General features: G+C 43.5%; 2 protein-coding genes across 5 annotated transcripts in view; one reads left to right on the top strand and one right to left on the bottom strand.

The window, feature by feature from the left end:
- Positions 1–9219, bottom strand: part of LOC4577141 (synapsin) — a 44113-nt gene extending 34894 nt beyond the window's left edge. The window contains exons 1-3 of the mRNA XM_061648203.1: positions 9067–9219; positions 8220–8456; positions 40–132 (exon numbers count right to left, since the gene is read on the bottom strand). The gene's annotated coding sequence lies outside the window, so the exon portion shown is untranslated. The remainder of the gene's footprint in view (positions 1–39; positions 133–8219; positions 8457–9066) is intronic.
- A 1533-nt stretch (positions 9220–10752) lies between these two features.
- The window catches only part of LOC1279767 (uncharacterized), a 43357-nt gene continuing 33217 nt past the window's right edge, over positions 10753–20892 (top strand). Inside the window, exons 1-2 of one of the 4 annotated variants that reach the window (XM_061642786.1) lie at positions 10753–10884; positions 14895–15358. In XM_061642786.1, coding sequence (XP_061498770.1) covers positions 15239–15358 — 120 coding nt within the window. In that variant the 5' untranslated portion in view covers positions 10753–10884; positions 14895–15238. Of the gene's footprint in view, positions 10885–10945; positions 11109–14894; positions 15359–20892 lie in introns of those variants that run through there. The other 3 variants (XM_061642783.1, XM_061642785.1, XM_061642784.1) reach the window with 3 other exon arrangements.

Genomic DNA, 20892 nt, shown 5'->3' with positions numbered 1-20892 from the left:
GGTTTCTTAGAAATAAGGTAATTATGTTGAAATACATACCTTGCTGTATATTAGCTACCTTTAGTGTAGTGCAAGTTATTCGCTCTTTCTGGAAAAGATGACGGTTGCGAAGATACTCGATCTTGGGGAAATCTGAAATGTAAGTTAAACAGAGGAAAAAAGTCAATTAAAAAAGGAAGCATCAAACGTCTTAAAGATGGAACATTTATTTTCCCTTTTATATAAGAAAACTAAGTGTCTTTTACATTTTTAGCTTTGATCAACGAACCGTGAAAGAAAAGTAAAACCGTTCCTTAAGTCTTTGCTTGCGAAAAATGCTGTATTATCTTGTTTCCTCTCAGTAAACCCACACACACTCACATAAATTCCTCATGCCCTTAAGATATTTCTTCTTCATGTTTATGTTTTCGGTGTGTTTTGTTTTCTTTGTCACTACGAGTTTTTCATTTCCGTCTCGAGCTCTCGGCGTTTTTCCACCGTCTCCCAAAGCTTCTAATGTAGCTGCAAACATTGAAACAGGCAACCGGCAATACCCCGTGTGCCCAGCCCTGATCGGGAGCCCACGTGTGAGGAGGCAATGAAAAATTCATTAGCTTCGGAGTTTGCTCCAAAGTGCCTCCGGGGTGGGGGGTTGCGAGTCTTTGACGCAAGCCTTGTCCCGGATTTACGATGAAGCGACGCACGGATGTTGTGCCCGGTTGTCATCGGAAATGTGTTCATCGACTCGGGGAAGGTTCTTTCCATTTGCACATTTTCAATGCCGGCACTACTGACCTATGCCTTTGGGTGAGCGAAATTTTAGCACAGGCGTTTCTAGATTGATTAAAATAGAATTGATTGGGCAGTGGCACAATCAACGGCACTGAACCGGACGGAGGATTGTTTGTGCTTTGTTCCGGCTTTGCAAACAGACGCTGAAATACTGGTTTATTAAATTGTAAAGGAAGCATCTCATCAACGTCTGTTTTATGTGGTGCTGGAAAAGCGAACAGCTAGAAAGAGGTTGTAAACGTTTATTTGATTTAGAGCAGCTTTATTGCTTTAGATGTAATACAGTTCAAAATGAAACAGAAAATAAATTGTGAGCTGCTTTGAAAAGTGTAAGGCTAAGTTGAAAAGATGCACATCCTTAGACGTACTTCAGGTGCATATGTTTTAAACGGAACATCTTGAGAGGGCCTGGATAAGTGTAGCCATCTCAACGTGAAGGACGCTTCCTGAAGAACCCTAGAGGGTATGCTTTAAAGCGGTTGTCGAACGCTGTAAAGCAGAAAGACAGTCAGCATTCTTTATGTTAAAGTTGTTAAAGTATTGTAGATCACCGCAGTGTCTTTTTCCACCACAAGAAGGACGGAACAGAAACGCTTACTAATGAACAAGGGAAACGCATTTACGGTGTCCTCAATTCTGTAGAACAGCGCTGTGAAAGGTAATCCATCAGCGCTGTAATACGTCAATAGCCCAGGGGATAATTCAATTCCAATTTCGAATTCGGATTCATTCGTGAAGAAAAATCAAGCCTCCAATTCTGTATTCACACTGTGTTAGTACGTAAGGAAAGATGGTGTGCTACGTGCTTACTAGCCGCTGCAAAGGGTCAGTACGGTTTCCTGCTGTGAGCTAACCGTTATCGTGCGGCAAAGGATGATGCATGCCCTAGTGAGTCAATCTAGGACACAGCGGGACAGTGAGTGATTCTATTTAATTCCCTGTTTGCGGGTTCCGTTTACAACCAGGTCGAACAAGCAGTGCTAAAATAGGAAACAGAACTGTGTGGACTGTGTTTATGCATGTATAATTAAGTCTCGTGTTTAATGGTGCCGACTGTTTTTGCGCCCAACCGATAGAAACGTTCTTTTGCAAACAATATCAACTGCTGGGAAATATTGCAACAATTTTTATTTGTATTGTAGAGATTTTTGCCAAAAAGAAGCGTGGAGTCATAAGCACTATCATTCCAGCACAGTATTCTATCATACTACTTACTTACATTACCAGTATATTAGGATAGTAATTTCAACATTTTCATTTTCATGTTTAAATAACAATAAATACAATATCCTTTTTATGAATAAGTCACCGGTGTTATCGCTAAAAACTCACTTAAAGCACAGTAGAGTATAAACTAAATCAATATCATTTAGTTTCTCCATCACTGTCAGATGATTTTCATGGATTAACAAGGATTTGCAACTGCTCACTTCATTAAGATCATAAATATTTGAAAATCGATAAAAATGTTCATCCTTCCCAGAAAGCTCGCTAAGCATGGGAGATGCTTCACACATCATGAATAGGTACCGGATGGAGATGGTACGATATTTATTGGCTCAACATTAACGGGCAAGAACTCGAAAAGCTGGTTATCGCTCTTGGTACTTTTCGTTAGGGGTAGGATTTAATAACTGTTCAAGAAAATGAAGGTTAAAAGCTAAAGATAACTGCCTATTTATTGAACAGCTTTATTTAGTTGCGTTTTGAAGAAATAGCATTACAAAACAAGGTTATGGTTATATCATAAGGCCTTTCGGAATGGGCCACCACTTGATGGTGCTCTTTAAAAGTCATCATTTCCAAGCCAAAATTTCTCAGATCTTCCTAACTTTCCTCTAGGATTTAATCTAGCAAAGCGCTACAGGTACAGCTACTCCACGCAGGCAAATAGCTTCCAACAAAGTTTGTTCCCTGAGTCTGAAATCGCAGCTCTCGTTCGCACCATCTATCCTCGCTGACATTCATTCCCTCTGAACGGTAGTCACTTTCAATTAGATTTTAGTGCCAGAGGCTTGAGGCAGATAAATCTCAAGGCGCGATTCGGAGACAAACGGCTGGCGGAAAAAAAGATGAACGAGACACGGTAACAAACCATTCAATTTCGTACATTTATTTCCCAGCGGACCACTTGGACGCACGCAGCTGGGGCTCTCCTTTGCTTTGGATTTGACCGAAAACTTTCGCAATAAGAAAAGTAATATCAATGCGGGAGAGTGATCGAGAGTGACTGGCGGGGTAAGGTGCCATCGCATTACGTTATCTGGTGTAATGGTGCGAACATCACAACCCCGGAGCGGCTTATCGCGTTTTGCACGACAGGTGACGGAATCCTTTTGCCGTGGAGAGGTGCGTTTTCGTGGAACGATTGAATGAAGCTGGTAGCGGTGAATCAAAGATACGAAGCATCAACAAGGTGAACGTAACCCAGCGCTAAAAGGGCATCAGGATCATGATTGTTTATTATTTTTCCTTTATAATACTGATGGCCTGCAGGGTAAGATTTGGGTTGTTTTTAATTCATTAGTTAAGTAGCTGTTTAAGAAGGATAAACGACTCATACCACTTACAGTTTTAACAGAAACTAGCTTTACGTCCTAAATGATGTTATGTGTGACTCAAGCAGTAATTGATTGATGTATACCCGTCCTGTGATCCTATGAATTGTTTTACTACTTCCAGTAGATCCTTTTGCGTAAAGAAAACTCTTTATCGATTTTCTGCAACCCGTTCACAGTTTCTTTGAAATATCATCCCCCACTTGCTGAAACTGAAAGCCAGCACTGGGTCCGCTGCTGGCGCCCACGATGTAGCGAGGCGCCGGAAAGTCTGTGTAGTTGCAAGAAAGCAACCAACCGTTGCCGTCTTTCAACAGCAAAAGCACGCAGCAAAAAGGGACACATCAAGGGTACTACCATCTACCCGAGTGACGGTATAAGTGACACAATTCACACGCCCACAGGAGCTTCGATGGGAATAGCAGCAATCGGACGGTAGCAATCGGTTTGAAGTTTCGGGATGGAGAAGAAAAATTACATCACGCGACACACATTCTACGTGTCTCAGTGGTACACTGTTAAATCGTGGGATTTACATCCAACCGTGTAAAATTGAGCCAATGTTACAGTGTGAACATTTTCTATGCCCTCTGTGTGCCGGAGCGTTTATATATTTTTGGATGCCATTTATTCACTGCTCATGCTCACGCGCACATGTCAGCGAGCGCCTCTTACTAGTCTGGCTTACAAACGCTTGCTGTCAGATCGCTTTGGTTTGATAAATTTTTGATGTCAAGACAGTGGCAGCATGGAATGTGTGTGCCACCGTACATCCATTCGGCGCTAACGAGAGCTGGCGCAATGTCGTATCAGGTTCTAGTGTCATGAAGCTGATGGCTAACAAATCGATCGTTTGATGGGTCGGTTTTCTCTTCGGGCACCACGAGACGGAAGAGTGGACGAAAGAAGCTGGTTCGTTATAATGTTTCGTTTTGTAATGTTTGATATAATGGGCCATGAATCAATAAGGGCCACCATTGCGACAGACAGGCAGACAGACCGGTGGAATTCATTTATCTTTCTTGATTTTTGCCTTTTATCCGGCAGTTGTTTTTATCGATTTAGGGTGCGTTAAAGAAGCTGTCTCAATGTTCAGGCTGCTTCAATGGATTGTTAACGCGAACACAAATAGAAAAACAGTTGTACCGCTCAAAACGGTTAACCGACTTTCAAAGGGCATAATGCGATCTGTAAATCAGAAATTATTGCAGACACTTCTAGAAAAAAAAGAAGATGAGTAACCATTTCTTTGCGGCTTACAGGAGCCGACTAAAGCCGCATTGTTTGCGAGATTCTGATATTAGCTTTCAAGCCAACGGCACACCCCACTCGTACCGGCTTCAAGACAAAAACAAGGAAAACTCTTTCGCAACAATGAATGCGCCAACAAGAATGTAACCTTTCTTTTTCAACGCGCATGTGTGCGTGTGTGTATATATGCTTCTCTATGTGTAGAGTGTTCTGCGTTGCTATGGTGCAGACAGACAGAAAATATGCTCTGGGGCTTATGTTTTTTTCTTCTTCTTCTGTTTGTTTGCCAGCTCTTTCGACCAAGTTTCGAGACAGCAATAAGCGATTTTACGGGTTTGCTGCGGGTTTCCTTCGGGTTTCGGTTCGCTCCAATGCTAAACCACAAATTGGCGTTTTATTGCGGTTGATGTGTGTGTGTGTATGTATAGCTGTGTGTATTTCAGATTTTATTTTTCACAAACCCCTTTTTCTATTGACTCATTGTTTGCGTTCGAACGGGACGGAGGAGCGTGTGTTTTGTTCGTTTCTTTGCTAGCTAATTGGAAAAGCTTAAGCAGGAGAAAAGTATTTAGCTCAACTTAGCGCAATAATTGTTTCCCACCCTCTGCGGGACCCACGTACGGGCGAAAGATGATAGGCTTAACACGAAACGCCGTGTTCCATTACGCCATACACTTAGTTTAACGCTGTTGCGATGCGATAAATTTGTTATGAAGGTTTCTGTTGCCGCATAATGTTTATCCTGTCACGATGACAAATGAATCAAATTGTACTGATTGATGAAAGAGAAACGGGATGCTAGAGAAGGTGGCAGTGTCAAACAAATCAAGCAAGAAATGTCCACATCGCTGTCCTTTTTTTTGGTTTTGGTGAAAATCACTCTTTATCCGCCTGTCATATTACCAGCGTGCAGCTTTTAAATAATTTATGTCACAACTCGGATAGAAGTAATGTTTTATCACAAAGACAATATTGGTTTAGTAATTAAACGGTGTGAAGGTGTTATGAATAATTACCAAACATCAATAGCAGCGTGCTGAAGTGTTTGAAGGTATTCATTCCATTTGTAGGGCTTCTTTTCGGTAACGGGCATGGTTAGTATATTTCCGCTTGACATGATTCTTCATCCACATGATTCCACAAAATGTGTAAGGATATATTGTTGGGACATTAAAAAAACAAAATACCATCTCAACCAATGTGACCAGGCATGTACCATGAAAATGGCTCGCTAGAGCACAAATATTTGTGATCTTGAAATTCCATTTGCGGTATTTCACCGCCAGACATATTTCATTCGAAAACGCAAATATGAGGGAAGTGTTTTTTTGCTTCTCATTCCTACAGATTGCTTCCTAGCTTCCCGGATAAAATGGATCCATCGTGACTGGAAGCAAAAACTGAATAAGCAAATACAGTTTCATTCCGAATGGTTGAAATTGTAAAAGACCATAAACAAGTAAGGTCTTAACTACAGTTTGCTTTCAATCTAATAGTTTAAGAATTCTGCTTTTGGAGACATCAATGGACTAAAAACACTCAATTGAATCTTCATCACCCAAATGATGCGCAAAGCGCAAAAGGACAGAGAGAAGAAACTTTATAAAGCTTATCTACAGTTTATCTACATATTTATAGCATCAAGTCAGAGAGCAGGTTCGTCAAAGATTTACGACATAATTTACGATCCACCGTTAAGCCAAATCCATCCCCTCGCAAAACTACGTCCAATATTCACAAATTAACGATGATTTACAGCACTTTTTGCTCGATTCGCACATTCCATCACCGATGCCAGATGAAAGCATGAAAGCTCCCCTTCTCCTTCTGCATTCTTTTGCAAAATCATTGCAACAGTATATTCTAGATCCTGTTTCAGCTGCTCTGTGCACACCGAGAGAAAACTCAATCATAAAGCTTACACACATTTACACCGTACAGCGCAGTTCGATCGCCACGAGACACAGCCGGGATAGGGAAGGGTGTTGTTTTTTTCAAGCGCAACAAAAAGAGAAATCCGAGTCTTCGTCCTTTTGCCCACCCCGCCCCATCCGGAGACTCACATCAGCTACCCAAGCTACCCACTGAGGGTGTTACGTAAGTGTCGGCATTTTGCCGTACACGTGAGGACGTTTTCCCAGTTCGGCGAGGATGCGAGAACATGTTGTCACAGGCGGGACGTTTTGGTGGTGTGAGTGTGTTGGATTGCCTCGGGGCCAGGATATATACTTGATCCAGTTAGCACCCTTGTGCGCTGTGCTGTGCTTCACGGCTTAGGATGTTTTATTTTTTTTTTTTTGCTCTGCAAAAGTTCCCGTTCCCTGTCGGGATGGCTGTATTAGGTACCAGTAGGGCGTTTTTTGAACGAATTAAAATCCAACCGTACAGCTCCGGGTTGTGGGAAGAAATAATTTTAGTGCGCTTCTACAACACCTTTCTGCGTTTCCATCGACGTCGCCGTTGGCAGCCTATAATCCCATTTTCCCATCCAATGCAAACATCCGAGAGAAACTGAGATGCGGTCTCATTAGCAGGAGAGAACTGTAACGTTCGTTGGGCTGTACGATGGAAAGAGAAAGTGAGTGGTACAAAGCGATCCCTCTCTCGCTCGAAAAAGAAAGAAAAAAAGGTTGAGGGTTGTGGTTGTGGGTGGATGAATTCTGGACGCCAAAGAACTTTGAGTGGCGTTCCGCTAGGCGTTACAACCGATTAGAGTTTCAACCAGTGGGTTTAACCCCATGCCAGGGAAAGGAAAGCTTTCTTTTACCCAAGCCGTAAAATAATCAATGTTGTGAAATAAATGTAATAAAAAATGAATCTCCACAAAGGATAATTTTCCCTCGAAAGCTTTATATATTACAGTAATCTTCGATTGCCCTTAGCAGAAAGCTACGAAACTGTGAAGCTCATTCTACTGTTACACCCTCTAGGAAACGCGTGCACCCTCTCTTTCAAACCATTCCCGGTCGGGAGAAGCAGTTGAAAACGGAAGGAAACAGCTCCCCGTTTCGTTTGTTGCTCGAGACAAACACACCGCACGACCGAAGGAATAAAAAAATCAGGTCATCAACGGGCTAGCTTTTCCGGCATGCGAGAACAAAGTTTTCTGCTCCCGCCACTCCCGCAGGAAAAGTTGCTGCTCAAGCTAAATGTGCGCAAAAGGGATGGCGAACCGGGACGCCCAGGATCTGGGACGGATACATGACCGCAAAAAAGAGACAGGGAAACCATAAGCCTCCCTCCTTTCACTGAAGCGAACGTGCCCCCGGATAACGCAGCGTTTCTTGCTGAATGGAGACGCTGTTCAATGGGAAATTTGAATGAAAAATTACGCTACTTCCTGTTACGCCAGTAGCACACGCACGCAGTTTTTCATGCATGTGTTTTTTTTTTGTTCCTTACTCAATGCAAAAGTACAAAGGAAAACGGGCTTTTTTCCAGTTTTCAATACCGATACATAGAACACAATTCTGCCCTAAGCAGGGACTCATCGGGGCTGGTACACTAATTTCACATAACGAACTTTTCACATGGGTCACATGGGTCCGTCGGTTGGGGTTGTTGGTCGAAGAGATGTACGCGTACATACACACACACACACTCTCTCACGCATGCTTATACACTCATACACACACTTACCTGCGTTTGTGGTTGGAATAGAATGGGGGGTTTGCTTGGGCTTTCCTCACGTTTCACCCGCTTCTCGTCAAGTCGACTCGGTGGATGAAGAACCAGTCGCTTATCGTCGCTTTTTTCCTAATGCTGGTATCGAGTTAAATCGATTACCAAACTCGCTAGCTCGCTAGCTTTGCTTTATTTGCACGTATTTTCACTGCACAGCGACACTGTGTGCCACACTGAACGAATTTTTCACACCTGCAACGGAAAAGCGCACAAGCAAAGATTGGACAGACTTTCACTGATAGTTGAGATTGAGCGCACACATGAACGGAGCCGACGAACGCGCGTGAGGTACGTTTTTCTCCGACACTGAACGGTACGAGAATGAAAATCTCCTATTCACGCTCCTGACAGCTATCCTTCCAATTTCGTGAAGGAAAGGGACAATTTCGGACGCTTGTAGTAGTCGTCGGCTCCACACATACACACACACAAATTGAAAAATACACACAATACAAGCACCCGATGCACGATGGAAATACTACCACACTGTAGACGGTTATCAATGTATACACGTACGCTTTCTACGCCTACTACCGTTGAGACACCCATGGAGAGAGCACAATTCGTCGGGCAGAGCGATGTGTTTCGGAGAGAAAAAGCTATCCCCAGCGGGCGCTTTATAGGACGTGCACGTTGCCGAGCGGTAGCTTTTCAGTGGAAGCTTTCTGCAATTATTTCTACACGCTCTGTAACGCTTGAAACCACTTGCAAGGTATTGTTGCTGTCTATTTACTGTGACAGCTAATCGCTGACGCTATTTACAACTCATGTGTTACTACCACAAATCTAACGGATTACTTACAAACAGGAGAATCACCAACGGGGATAAGCGTTTGCAGCGTGATGACGCACTATGTGTTTATACGAGAAGTGTCGAAGATGTTCTAATCAGCATGCTCCGAGACGAATCAGACCCAGCACGAGGTGAGCTTCTTCCCTACAGGTTGCGTTTTGACATCCAGCAAACTAGCAACCAGGCTAGTGCGCATGTACACGCTCCACTGGAAGGGCGTTTATCGATTACTGGAAGTGGAGGGCAAATCGTTTGGGGTTGGTGTGATATTAACACACCCAAATGCAAATGCTGTTCGACTTACGCTGGATGATATGTCATGTTTTGGGATTTTTCGTACTAATGTTCGAATGGGTACGTGTTTGATAAATACATATAATTCGGCAACAATGTCTAAAATTAACAGAATAATACATATTAATGTATTTTTACAAAATTAATAAAATAATATTGCTAGTAATAAAAATATGCTTCTTTTATTTAAACCGAAACAATGATTTCATTTGAAATCAAACAGATTTCAAATCAACTTTGCTATAAAATTAAAATAAACGTTAGTCGACGAAACGGAATTTGCTATAAACTGGCTTTGGCCAGTCAGGGGTTTTCAATTCGCAGATAGAACGTGAAAATTAGTAACATAAAAAATAAGTAAATTATTCTATTAATTATATAGGTAAAATAATACAGTATTAAACAACAGAATAATAATGTTAATTGGTCAATAAATAGCTGAAGCACAAACACAACAAAAGCTTTACTTAAAATTGTATGAATACAGTAGTCCCGCTTATAACGATTAATTGTTTACAATGGGATTTTCGCAAAACTAATAAGAAGCAAGCGCTTTTTAAGAAAATTTGTATAATTCAAACCCCTTTTTTGTAAAACATAAGAAATAATTGCTGTGGTAACCAAAACATATTATTCACTGTTTTTTTTTTCAGGCTTAACATTATCTTCGTATTATTAATTTTATAATTTTATGTTAATTTATTACACGATTTTGCAGTGTACATGCTAAATTTAATAGTTTTAAACGCAAACTTAAATTTAGGCCTTTGTTAAAAGGTGTCTGCAATAAAGATAAAAATTTATTCATGACACGTTTCGTGTGTAAGTATGTAATCATTAAACGAAAAAAATACTTTATTGCATTCTTTATTATTTCGAACAAATCTGCTCCTCTTTTGTGTGCTACTGTACCTCCAGCGAATGTAAAAATATGTTCGATCGTAAAGGTATGCGTGTCTCACTACAATATGCCTGTGGGTGTGTAAGCCAAACAACTGTATTCACACCAACACAGCAGTACGATCATGCACTATGGAACTTTTGAAAATCGTTTCAAAAGTTGTTGCATAAATTATTGAAAAAAATGAAGATTGTCACAAAATAGTATTATGGTAATTGCAGAATGGTAAGATATATGTAAAGTTATTAAATATAATAAATTTATGTCTTACTAGTTAACTTTACTATTATTTTATTAATTAATATTTTTTTGTATATTTCACTGAAACATAGAAGAAAATGAAAAACAAAAAATAATTAAAGAATAGAAAAAGATGATCTCTCCTACCTAAATTAAATTAAATTACTTTCAATATTAACTTACCTTAACCATTTGTGACCATTCGCGTTCAACGAGCGCATCCACTATGCTGAGCGTAGAGCCCTTCCCCATCACCAACGTTGGAGCCCAACGATGGGATTTTTTCACATTTGTTGTGAACCAGTCGCGTGAATAGGTCGCGATCGTTGAAAACGCGCATACGACGACCGACTTTTGAGGCTCTTGGCGTTGTCTGTGCTACGTAGCAGTCGGTAAGCAATCGCCCATGCGTACCATGTGCCTTAAAGTGGTTAAGCGTACTTCCATCGTTTTAAAAATATCAAGTGATTTTGTGTATAAATAATACATAGTGAAACAACGATCACACACAAAAACCCCATCAGTTTCTACGCTGATTTCCGCCTTTCCACCGCACAAAGCGAGGCGGAAATCTTTCAGTGCCACCAGAGTTCGAGTGAAAAGCAAAACAGTGTCAGTGAGTGAACAACTTTTTCCCGCGAGCGCTGTGGTGGTTTCCCGCGAGTCAAGGCAGCATACGCAAGGGGGATGTTTCGTTCCGTTTTCTACGCGAGATGCGCCACGAACGAGCCGAGCGCTGCTGTTGTGTTGTGTTCCGGGAGTGTCGTTCAATAGACGGGGAGCTTTCTAGACGGTTGCCAGTGCAAGCAAGCTGGAGGTCGTAGAAAGAAAACGCAAACACCTTCAACAGCTCGCCTCCATCCCATGAGAAGGTCACCCGTCTGCTGTGAATGTAGTTGGAATTTTGACAGTTCTGAAAGATGCCAAAGAGTTGGGCGCGAGTTTGGGAAAGTGGTTCAGGTGGTGATCGGCGCGTATCGACAACCAACAGCTACGATGCACAGGAGGGCACATAGCTGGTTCCCTTTCGATGTGTTGCTGTGGTGGTGATGGCGATCACAAACAAGCTGAATCTGTAGTTGTGGCTGTCTCGCAAGATCTAAGCTTCGTCGTCGCGATCGCGGAATTCTGTGCGTTTCCGACTGCGGGTGGGGACGGCGCAAACATGCGCTCGGTTTGTCTGTGCAAAGGGGGGGGGGGGGAGGGTGTCCGTGTATGGTACGCTGGTCAAAACCTAAAGCATCCATTACGTAATGCCCGCGCAGAAGGGACAAACTATCAGCGAAGCGAAACGCACCCAAGCCCCCGACCAGCAGCTCCACTACCAACATGACTGTGTGTATGTGCGCGCGTGAATGTGTGGTTGCGTGCGTTGGTTTGTGTATACAACATATATAATTTGGAATTAAAAACCGAAAGTGACTGACTCGCTCGGTTTGGCCCGTACCTAATTTACCGGTGCTCTGCATTTGTTGTGCTGTGTGTGTCCGCGCGTTTGTGTTTATATGTTTGCGCGGAGGGAGGTTTCCCGCTTAACCGTGCGCGCAAGTTACCGGGCGGAATTTGTAGCGGTTCGATTGCCGTTTTGGTGGCGGCTGTACGATAGCGTGCAGGCGGGCCGAGGCAGCCGGCAGACGCACAGCAAAAGGGGCATTTTAATTACATCTTGTGCTGTGTTATGAGTATGGTCGAAGCACGTGTTACACCTGTCTTTAAGCGATTTACAGGCAAATTCCGTTCCCAATCGACGATCTCTTTTTTCTCTGTCTCACACACACATCTTCGCAGATCTGCTTCGATCGTTGTTGGAAAATAGCTTCTCATTTGTTACTCATCCACCCGTGACAGCTGGTGACGATTCTTGGCGATGACTCAACGCTCATTACCTCATCAGCTAAAAATGTGGCTATCGTCGTAATTTTCGGAATTTAACCTGCATTCCAACTGCTATTCCTGGCAACAGCTGGATAAGTAAATACGTACAATCAAAACATGATCCAACCGTTTCCCGATGGTCACATCGGAAAAAGGAAAATGAACAACAAGATGGCCTCAGAACAGGTTGATAGCGCATGGCGGTAGCGCACCAAGCATCGGGGCTAATGAATGGATGGCTAACTGCGTTGATTGTTTTATTTATTTTACCGTCAACCAGGAAGCCGGTCGATGAAGCGTGAAACACTAATGAATCGTTTATGGCTGCTTGGAATGGTACAAGAGATGGTCAGTGGTGATTATGAAATGGTAGTTTGTTTTATTTAATCGATAGTAGCTTCAAAATTAGTTTGTTAAGTAATACATCTTTCATTGAGATGATCTTTGGAGATGCTGGCAATTGTACTTTCTTCAGGAATGATCGTTCATAAAGCGTATTTTATACTTTGAAAGGTTTTGGGATTGAATAGATTGCAAAAGATGATAGCAACAAGGCATATCTTTAAATCGACTAAAATTAAAAATTGGAATTCACGTTAAATGTTTTAACAAATACTTTCTTTAAAATGCGAAGCTGAAGTCCTTGCTCCGATTTTAGGTCAACATAAGATAACTGAACTCATTGAAACGTTGTAACCATATTGTAGGAGTATACCTCAAGATAGATATTGTAGTCAAACACACAATTCATAACAGCCCAAAATAAGTGTGTAATTAACGTCAAAAACACTAATGATACCACAAACAATCCAGCTGCAAAAAAAGAAAACAATCCACAGACTGAACACAGCTTCCAAGAAAATATTATGAATATTGACGCCATTACGGTTTTGCGCAACGGCTAGCTCCTGTCCAAACGGATGGCCATCGAGGTCAGAGGTTGTACCGTAATAATAAAAAAAAACACCGCTACATGAGAGGGACAGAGTTGCTCCACTGAGGTGTTTCTTCGCCTTTATCCCATCCCATAGCAGACGCTCCCAGATTCTGGCCCCTAAAATTCGAAATTTGCATCTCCTAGCCACCAACGAACCAACGCCTCGCTACTCGCCAACTGCCAACTTAATGCGCTGTAATATTCAAAGCCCGACGTGCCAATCATGCCAACAAACGGCGTCCACCGCTCGGTTTATTGTGGGACGGAAGAAGAAAAGAAGGTTATTTAAAGTGGCGAATTATATTCCCAAACTGAAACGAAATGCAAACTGTGTTCTGTTATCTGACACCAATCCTCCCAAAACGCGGCAACGGCTCGCCAACGGACGGGAACGGGTGGGCTGGAAGGGTTCGAACCTGATGTGGCACGTACTACGATTGCTCGGACACACCCCGACCGGTGACTACTGGAGCCAGCAGGTCTGCCAAGGGTAACCTTTTCAATCACATCACACCGCAGCACCACTTCACAGCTTTTACAGGGCTTCAGGTCGTCGTTCCCTCCCGAACGAAACGTGCAAGGGCAGGGCGGAGGCTTGCAAGCTTTGCCAAAATTTGACAGTTTTGAATTACAAATAAGCGTTACGGGACCGGGCGAGGTTTACTTTTCCTTCGGGCTGATTGCGTGTTTCTCCCTCGCTCACTCAAGAACGAACAGCAAACGGCCCAACGATGACCATGACGAGTTATTTTTCATCCAAGACGGAGAGTTTGGAAGAACCGACAAACGTCGGAGCAGAATTTTGCCTCTGCTGAGTGATACCGATTCCCACGGCGCAACGAAAGGCAGCGAAGCGGACTGTGCGGTCAGTGTCATCTCTTTCCCGAGAATGAGAATAGAACCATTCTAAAAGGTTTGATTTCGTTTTGCCTATTCCGGTACAAACATTGCACATTAGAATGTTGGAAGATGGGCCGACACAAAAAAGCACTTAAAAGAAAACCGCCATCACCATCATAATCATCATCAAGGAGTTAATTCTTTACGCGGGAGGCTTCTTTTTAGAAGGGTCAAAGTATGTGGCAGGCGCACTTTTGCGTGTTCATCTAACTCGACACTCCCTAGATACGCTCATCATAGCTCGTCACATCGTTTCGGGCAGTCGATTGTTTGGGCTGTGACATGTGATCGCTCTAATAGCCGCGGTAATGGAGATCTCCCGGGCGATCCCGGTTTTGCCAGGGAATCCACGGTGGTCTGAAGCTTTCAGTGCTACTAACTTATTGTGCTCGGTTTGTTTTTAATGCTGCCCAGTTCACTGATGGTCATTAACCGGGTTGATAGGTAGCGATAGCGGGTGATCTTCTCACTGTTTGAGCATCATCAAGGTGGGTGATTCTCGATCAAGCGCTCGCAACCGTTGGAACCGTTTTGGGGTTTTATATAGCGTGAAGAAAGATTTAATAGAAAACCTTCCCTCCAAAAAAAGGTAGAGACTCAAGCGTGCGGAAAAGATCAGCCCCGTTGCTTCCATTCTCGTCTTTACACTCGCACGGATTTTATTTATTTTTCTCTTCTTCATATTTACAGCGCGGACGAGTGAGTGTATGTGCGTGAGTGTAAGAAAGGGTTGAAAAGAAGACAACTACTAGAAGTGGTAGTTTCTAATTAGAGCATTTTGAAGTGGCATTACTGCAGTTCGGTGAGAGTGGTGAATAAAGTGAAACGACCCATTGTGTGACTGTGGTGGGCTGATATTGTGATCTTGAGTGTAAACGTATATGTGTGCAGTGCTTCGGCGGCGAGAAGCTGCAAGGGTCGTAACATAAACACAACGACCGCTTTTCCCCAAAAAAGTACCCCTTCCGACTGTTCTTTTCGTTGCTGCACGTTACACAGCCGGCACGCATCCGGCACCACCATCCGGACACCCCATGGATCGAGTTAGGTTGGGCCGTCCACCGGCAACGGTCAGCAGCAGCGGAGGATGGCGCACGGGACGACTGATGGCACTAACGGTGCTATTTGTTCTCGGCACGATCTGCATCGGACAGGTAAGGGATGATGTTTGCTTTTCCTATTCTCACCCGCTAGACTAGACTTAGGTACGTCGATCGCCTAACTGGAGTGAGCGATGAGTCAGAACATTCTGTGAGGTGAGGAAATGATCTTGTTTGATGAAACATTCCTCGCCGGCATTGAGCCAAGAAGGCAAGGGAGAGTCACATGTGCTTTCAGACAGTGTGCTATGGAAACAGTGAAGGTCCAACCGTTCCGAAGCGCATTTGTTAAGTGGATTTAAAGTGGTGAACTGTCCGACACAGAGCTGAACGGCAACAAATGGCGAAAAAATAACAACACATCATTAGACAGTTCCATGCAACGGGGGATGTGTTATTTCCGCGATTTTGCTCGAGGGTTATACTGAGAAGCCCACTTTATTATGCACCGCGTTGGCTGAGTGGCTGCATTCTGCTCTTCTCCAGACGAGACATGCACACCGGCACAAACACATGATGGAATGCAAACGGTTTTATGGAAATGGGTTGCAACAAGAAGAGGGATTGAAGTATTGAGTGATCGGAGCACAGAACAAAAAAAAAAATGAAGGCAGTGGAATGCATTTTGGAAAGAATATGCCATAAAGCGTGCATAAATTTGTATCCGTCAATGCACGGCGTTTGCGTTTCATGCACTTTTCTACTCACACAGATGAAGATAATTGCCGTAAGTCATAACCATTAACCAATGCATTCATTAATTGTGTTCAGGACCTTTAAATTATGGACTGAAGCTTTGCCCGGTCTTTTTGTATGTGAAATAATAATTACTTAAAGGGAAAACATTCTTTAAACGTCAGCGGGAATTTCCCACTTTCGTTCGTTTGGAAGCATTCAACGTTTCAATGATCTCTCGTTACCATTTGGGTGCAGCGAGCACGTCTCGCGTATGCCATGTTGTCCCTTTCGCTGCTTACGGTTATTTGTTCTCTGCTTCCCGTGTGCCCATGTGGTTGGATCCGTTTCCTCCGAACGCGTTGAGTCATTGGCTGGTAATTCAACAAATTCTTACCTCTCAGGCTATGACGCATGGAAGAAATGCATGGAACAAAAAACCAACACGAACGCATGTAGAAACGGCAAAACGGAACGTGAATGAAATTTAAAATAATTACACTCTCCCGAAAAGGGCACATCACCGTACGGCCCAACCGGACGGCAGCGATATGATTTTCGGCCAGGCAAAGCATACGCATCGGATGCGCACCGTCCGCGTATGGGCTCCGCTTGTGCGCAGTGCTGGTTTTAGATGTTTTTAAAAGCGCTACAAACAAAACAACACGAATGAATGAAGACATCGACCCTGCGTAACGTTACCCAAGTGGCCGTGTCTGTTAATCGCTTAGGCAAATGGTGGTCACACGTTTTTCCTCGGAAATTGTCAACCGCGCAAGGGGTGTACTGGGAGAGTGGCAGTGTGTGAAGCGACCACATACAAGTCTTGCATCTACTTGTGACCCAAGGTGATCAGGTCCCGCTTACATACCCGGGTCATCTCTGGATCCCCCCCACGGGCCCTCCTCATCCAGCGACGACGATGTGGCATTGTGCGATGTTTTAATGCTGTAAGATCCTCCCCAAAAAGCAAACATCGATTACCATCGATCGAGCAGTCGTCACAAATTTCACCCCTTTACGTAACGATCATCCCAAACATCGATTGACATTTCGATCGGTTTGTGCCCGTAGGGCTTTTCAAAATTTCACGTGTTTCGGCTAGCACTCGAACGCAGGCGTGTCACATCTGCGGGTGGGACGCGAGGAGAACAGCCGATGAAGCCTTCAGTTGGAATTTATTCACTCGCTTTACCGGATCGCAAGACAGGAAATGCTCACATGTATGTCGCTCCATACACGTATAAGAAAGAGATACACACACACACAACCACTGGGTCGCAAAATGGAGATTTGCTACAGAGCAAAGAGTAGGGGCACGCAACAACTGGCATCTCGAGACGGCCTCCATTTACCTTGAGCAACGACAACGGGGCGACTCTCGAACAGATGACGTAATGTCGCCGAGCTCACTTTTTGCGACCAGCAAACCGGACGACACAATCTTGCCTACACCTACGGAAGTGTAGTGCTAGTAGGAGTGCTGTGTGAGTGTTGCCTTTTTCAACCGATACCTGCTCGACGTTCGTTGTCGTTGCCTTTTCGAAATAGTAATCAAATTTGTAACTGGTAAAGCTTTAGCTGCTTAAAGTACGTCCCGTGATCGCGACATGCAAGTAAGAAATTAACCCGAGTCCAACGTTTCCAACGAAAGTGTTCGCTGCGTCACTGTGCAACTAGCACTAGCTTGTGTTCTTGTTGATGATGATGACGATAATGACGATGATTGACGATAATTGGTGGAAACCACGTTCAACAGTGGCGGTGCATAGGTGGCTCCCTCCTGGTTGGGATGTTGACGATCCCTGGTTCGACGCTTTTGTTTGATTGATCGCCGCGTAATTATAAACGGCTCAGGACGGGCGAGTCAGGATCACGCGGAAGCGTTATGTTCCCCCGAGGTAATTTTGGTACGTTGGTTGTGAAGATTTACATCACGCAGACACACGTTATCGCGCTGGGCAGGATCGGAACACCCAAGAAGGTACAGGATACGGACAGCGGACGTCATATTTTACGGCACGGCGATTGTTGAGTGAAGGAACGATGCTTTATGAAGACAGGAGCGCAAAGGTTAACCTGCAAAACTTGCTTGCGACGAGTACTTCGGGGTGCTATCTATAATTGATATTTGAGCGCATAATTTTACTGACGTAAAGCTTCCAAGCCTTACAACAAACGGCTATGTGTTAAAAGTATGTTGTCTCTATGTCTGTATGATAATTTCAAAATTATGTTAAAATGTTCTAGTCACAAGGGTAAATGCTGGAAGCAGATGTTTCATTACATTAATCGTTAACTTTTTTCATATCTAGTTGTTTTATACAATTCCAAAAGCTAGAATTAAGTATTGTTAGTAATAATATTTCTAGTCTTGCGGAAAGAAATTGTCTCTATCTGGAAGAAATTCCATTCGAAGTAGAATCATATTTTAGGAATTAATAGTTGGTATTTAAAGTTAATATTATTTTGTGTCATATAAATGAATGAATGTGTGTGAACTGAAGATCTTTACACCCGTAGAAGGCAGCAAACTGAAAACAAATGGTCGAATGGTCTGTTGATTGTTGTAACTCATGCAAAAAATGATGACATGAGGTATACACCTGTTTATTGGACAATTAGACATACTGTTCAATGTCACTTGTAGCTGCTTCATATACACTTAAATATAATGGAAGTTTGTCGCAAAGTATAAAGTTGTCTTCCATGCCTAGCCTATCCAAAGCATTTAAATACTACTAAAAATATTTTCTAATATTCACACTAATATGTAAGAGCCGTCTGTAAAGATCTTTTGCAAAGAAGATCAGTTGTCTAATATCAAAACGGAGATCAGCAACCCTTCTTCCGCTAACGAAAGCTTCAACTGCGGATAAGTGATCGTTTCAGCTTCGAAGTAATTAAACTTTGTTGCCCCTCCTAGCAACTAGAACATCCCTTCACGCGTTTCACAGTCGGAAATGAAGAAAAGTGTTTCCTCATTAAATCGATCGCTGCACTGATTGTTTTTCCATTTTCCCATTCGCTTTTGCTTCCACTCGATCGGTCGCCATGCTGGATTGTTGTTGGAACGCTGGCTTTTTTTTAACTAACACAAGAAGTAATGCTGCGCCACAAGTACGGGGCAATCCCTTTTGCATCGGCAACGTTTGTTTTATTAGCACCCATTTGGAGATTTGGTGGAAATAGAAATGATGAACACTGCGCTTCCCTTTCTGCGCCCGACCGAACACTTCACCCGGCACTTGTTTCGGTTAGCGCTGGGGTCGATTTCATTTGCGATTCACTTCCGACATCATTAAACGATGCCCTCTTATACACCCCACGCGGGTAATGATGCCCTCTGGGTGGTGTTTGGGGCTTGCTCGGAACATTTCTGTACACTGAACGCCCTCTCCTCCCAACCAACCGCACAGCGCTTCCCCCTGGAGCGTGGATTCGTTTGTTTAAAAAAACACGCTCCACGCTTGGGCTGGGTGGTGTTGGTGGAAAATGAACAGAAATTTTTGTGCACCCCCCATTCCGTGCGCTAGTTTTTGTTTTATGATTTTATTGTCTGTCCCCCCTTTCAAAGCGTCGTTTCAAAGAACGTCGGATGGGGTCATTTTCTCCCCGGAATTTTCCCCCTAGCGGAGAAGGGCGAATGTGTGTGTGTGTGTGTGTGTGTGTTTGTATAGGTGGGTGGATGCGAGAATTGTTTGTCTGCACTGAATAGCGAATGAGGCTCGGGCAGCAGAAAATGGCTCGTTTTGCAGCACAAATGATGCGGTACGGGCGCATTCGGAACGGGGTGGAAGCGGTGCGCTGTCGTGGCTACATATCTAGAGCAGAAAGCATTAGAATTCGGACACAATTCAGAACACGGCGTAATTCTTCGGCCTCCCTTCGCAAGCAAGGCGAAATTATTCCAAAGCATCATCATTAGGATGCCGATGGGATGGAACTGTTTTTTTTCACCCTGCCCACCCTGCCTAAACGGTAATCATATTTCAGTCTGTGTTCGCAGGCTTGTTGAGATAAGCCCAAAACCCATTTTAGACCCAATTTCAAACCAGAACAGTTCCGTTAAAGGTATAAAGGCGAGCAGCAAACAGCAAACCAATCTGGTTCTGGTTAGAGTAAGCACAGCGAAAAAGAACGCAAAACTTATTCAAGCCTCTAATCGAACTCCAAATCACACGAGCGCACACATACACAAACAAACACAGACTACACCGAAAGAATCGTGGTGGATCAGAGGGGTATCCGATAGCATCAATCTTCATTTGCTTTGCTAATCACCGATTCGTTAGCATTTTACGCAAAAGAATTGCGCCCGTTCTGATCAACGCTGGCTGGTATGAAATTACGGCCCTTCCCACGAGCGGCATTGGAATTTGGTTGGTTGGTTGGTGCGATCAAGATATTAAGCGTGGTGCGTTGGTTTGGTCTCTATCGGTCGTGCGATCTTCTTCTCCGTCCATTCGATCCCCTGTGGCGTGCTGTACGGTTTGTGCGTTGCATGCTGTTCTAATCACGGATCGACTGATTACGGTAATCACTATCGGTCAACTGTGTAGATGGATGGCCAGCGATGAGGCCCTCGCCAAGGGAGTCTAATTATCACCTCAGTAAGAATGGTGCTGCTTGTTTGGTTCGGAGTGAACGTTGCTGCTCTACGAACGACAAGACGTTTTATTTCACTAATAGTACCAACCACAGTACACATGTCTGGGTTGAAGTGTTGGAAGCTTCAGCAAACCACTGACAATTAGATAACGATCAATTAATGACACGTAATCGCCACTTTCTTCCGCGTTGGGGTGAAGGATCCACACAGGAGTGTTTCTGTGTGTGTGTGTTGTGTACGAGAAAGTATACAGTGGAAACTATGGAAAATGATAGTTCTCCACTTAATAATATTGCGCAGA

Source organism: Anopheles gambiae, chromosome 2 (genome assembly GCF_943734735.2).
Source record: "Anopheles gambiae chromosome 2, idAnoGambNW_F1_1, whole genome shotgun sequence".
In the NCBI taxonomy this organism is placed as follows: Eukaryota; Metazoa; Arthropoda; class Insecta; order Diptera; family Culicidae; genus Anopheles; species Anopheles gambiae.
Note: the sequence above shows the minus strand (reverse complement) of the source record. Positions and strands in the feature narration are given on the sequence as shown.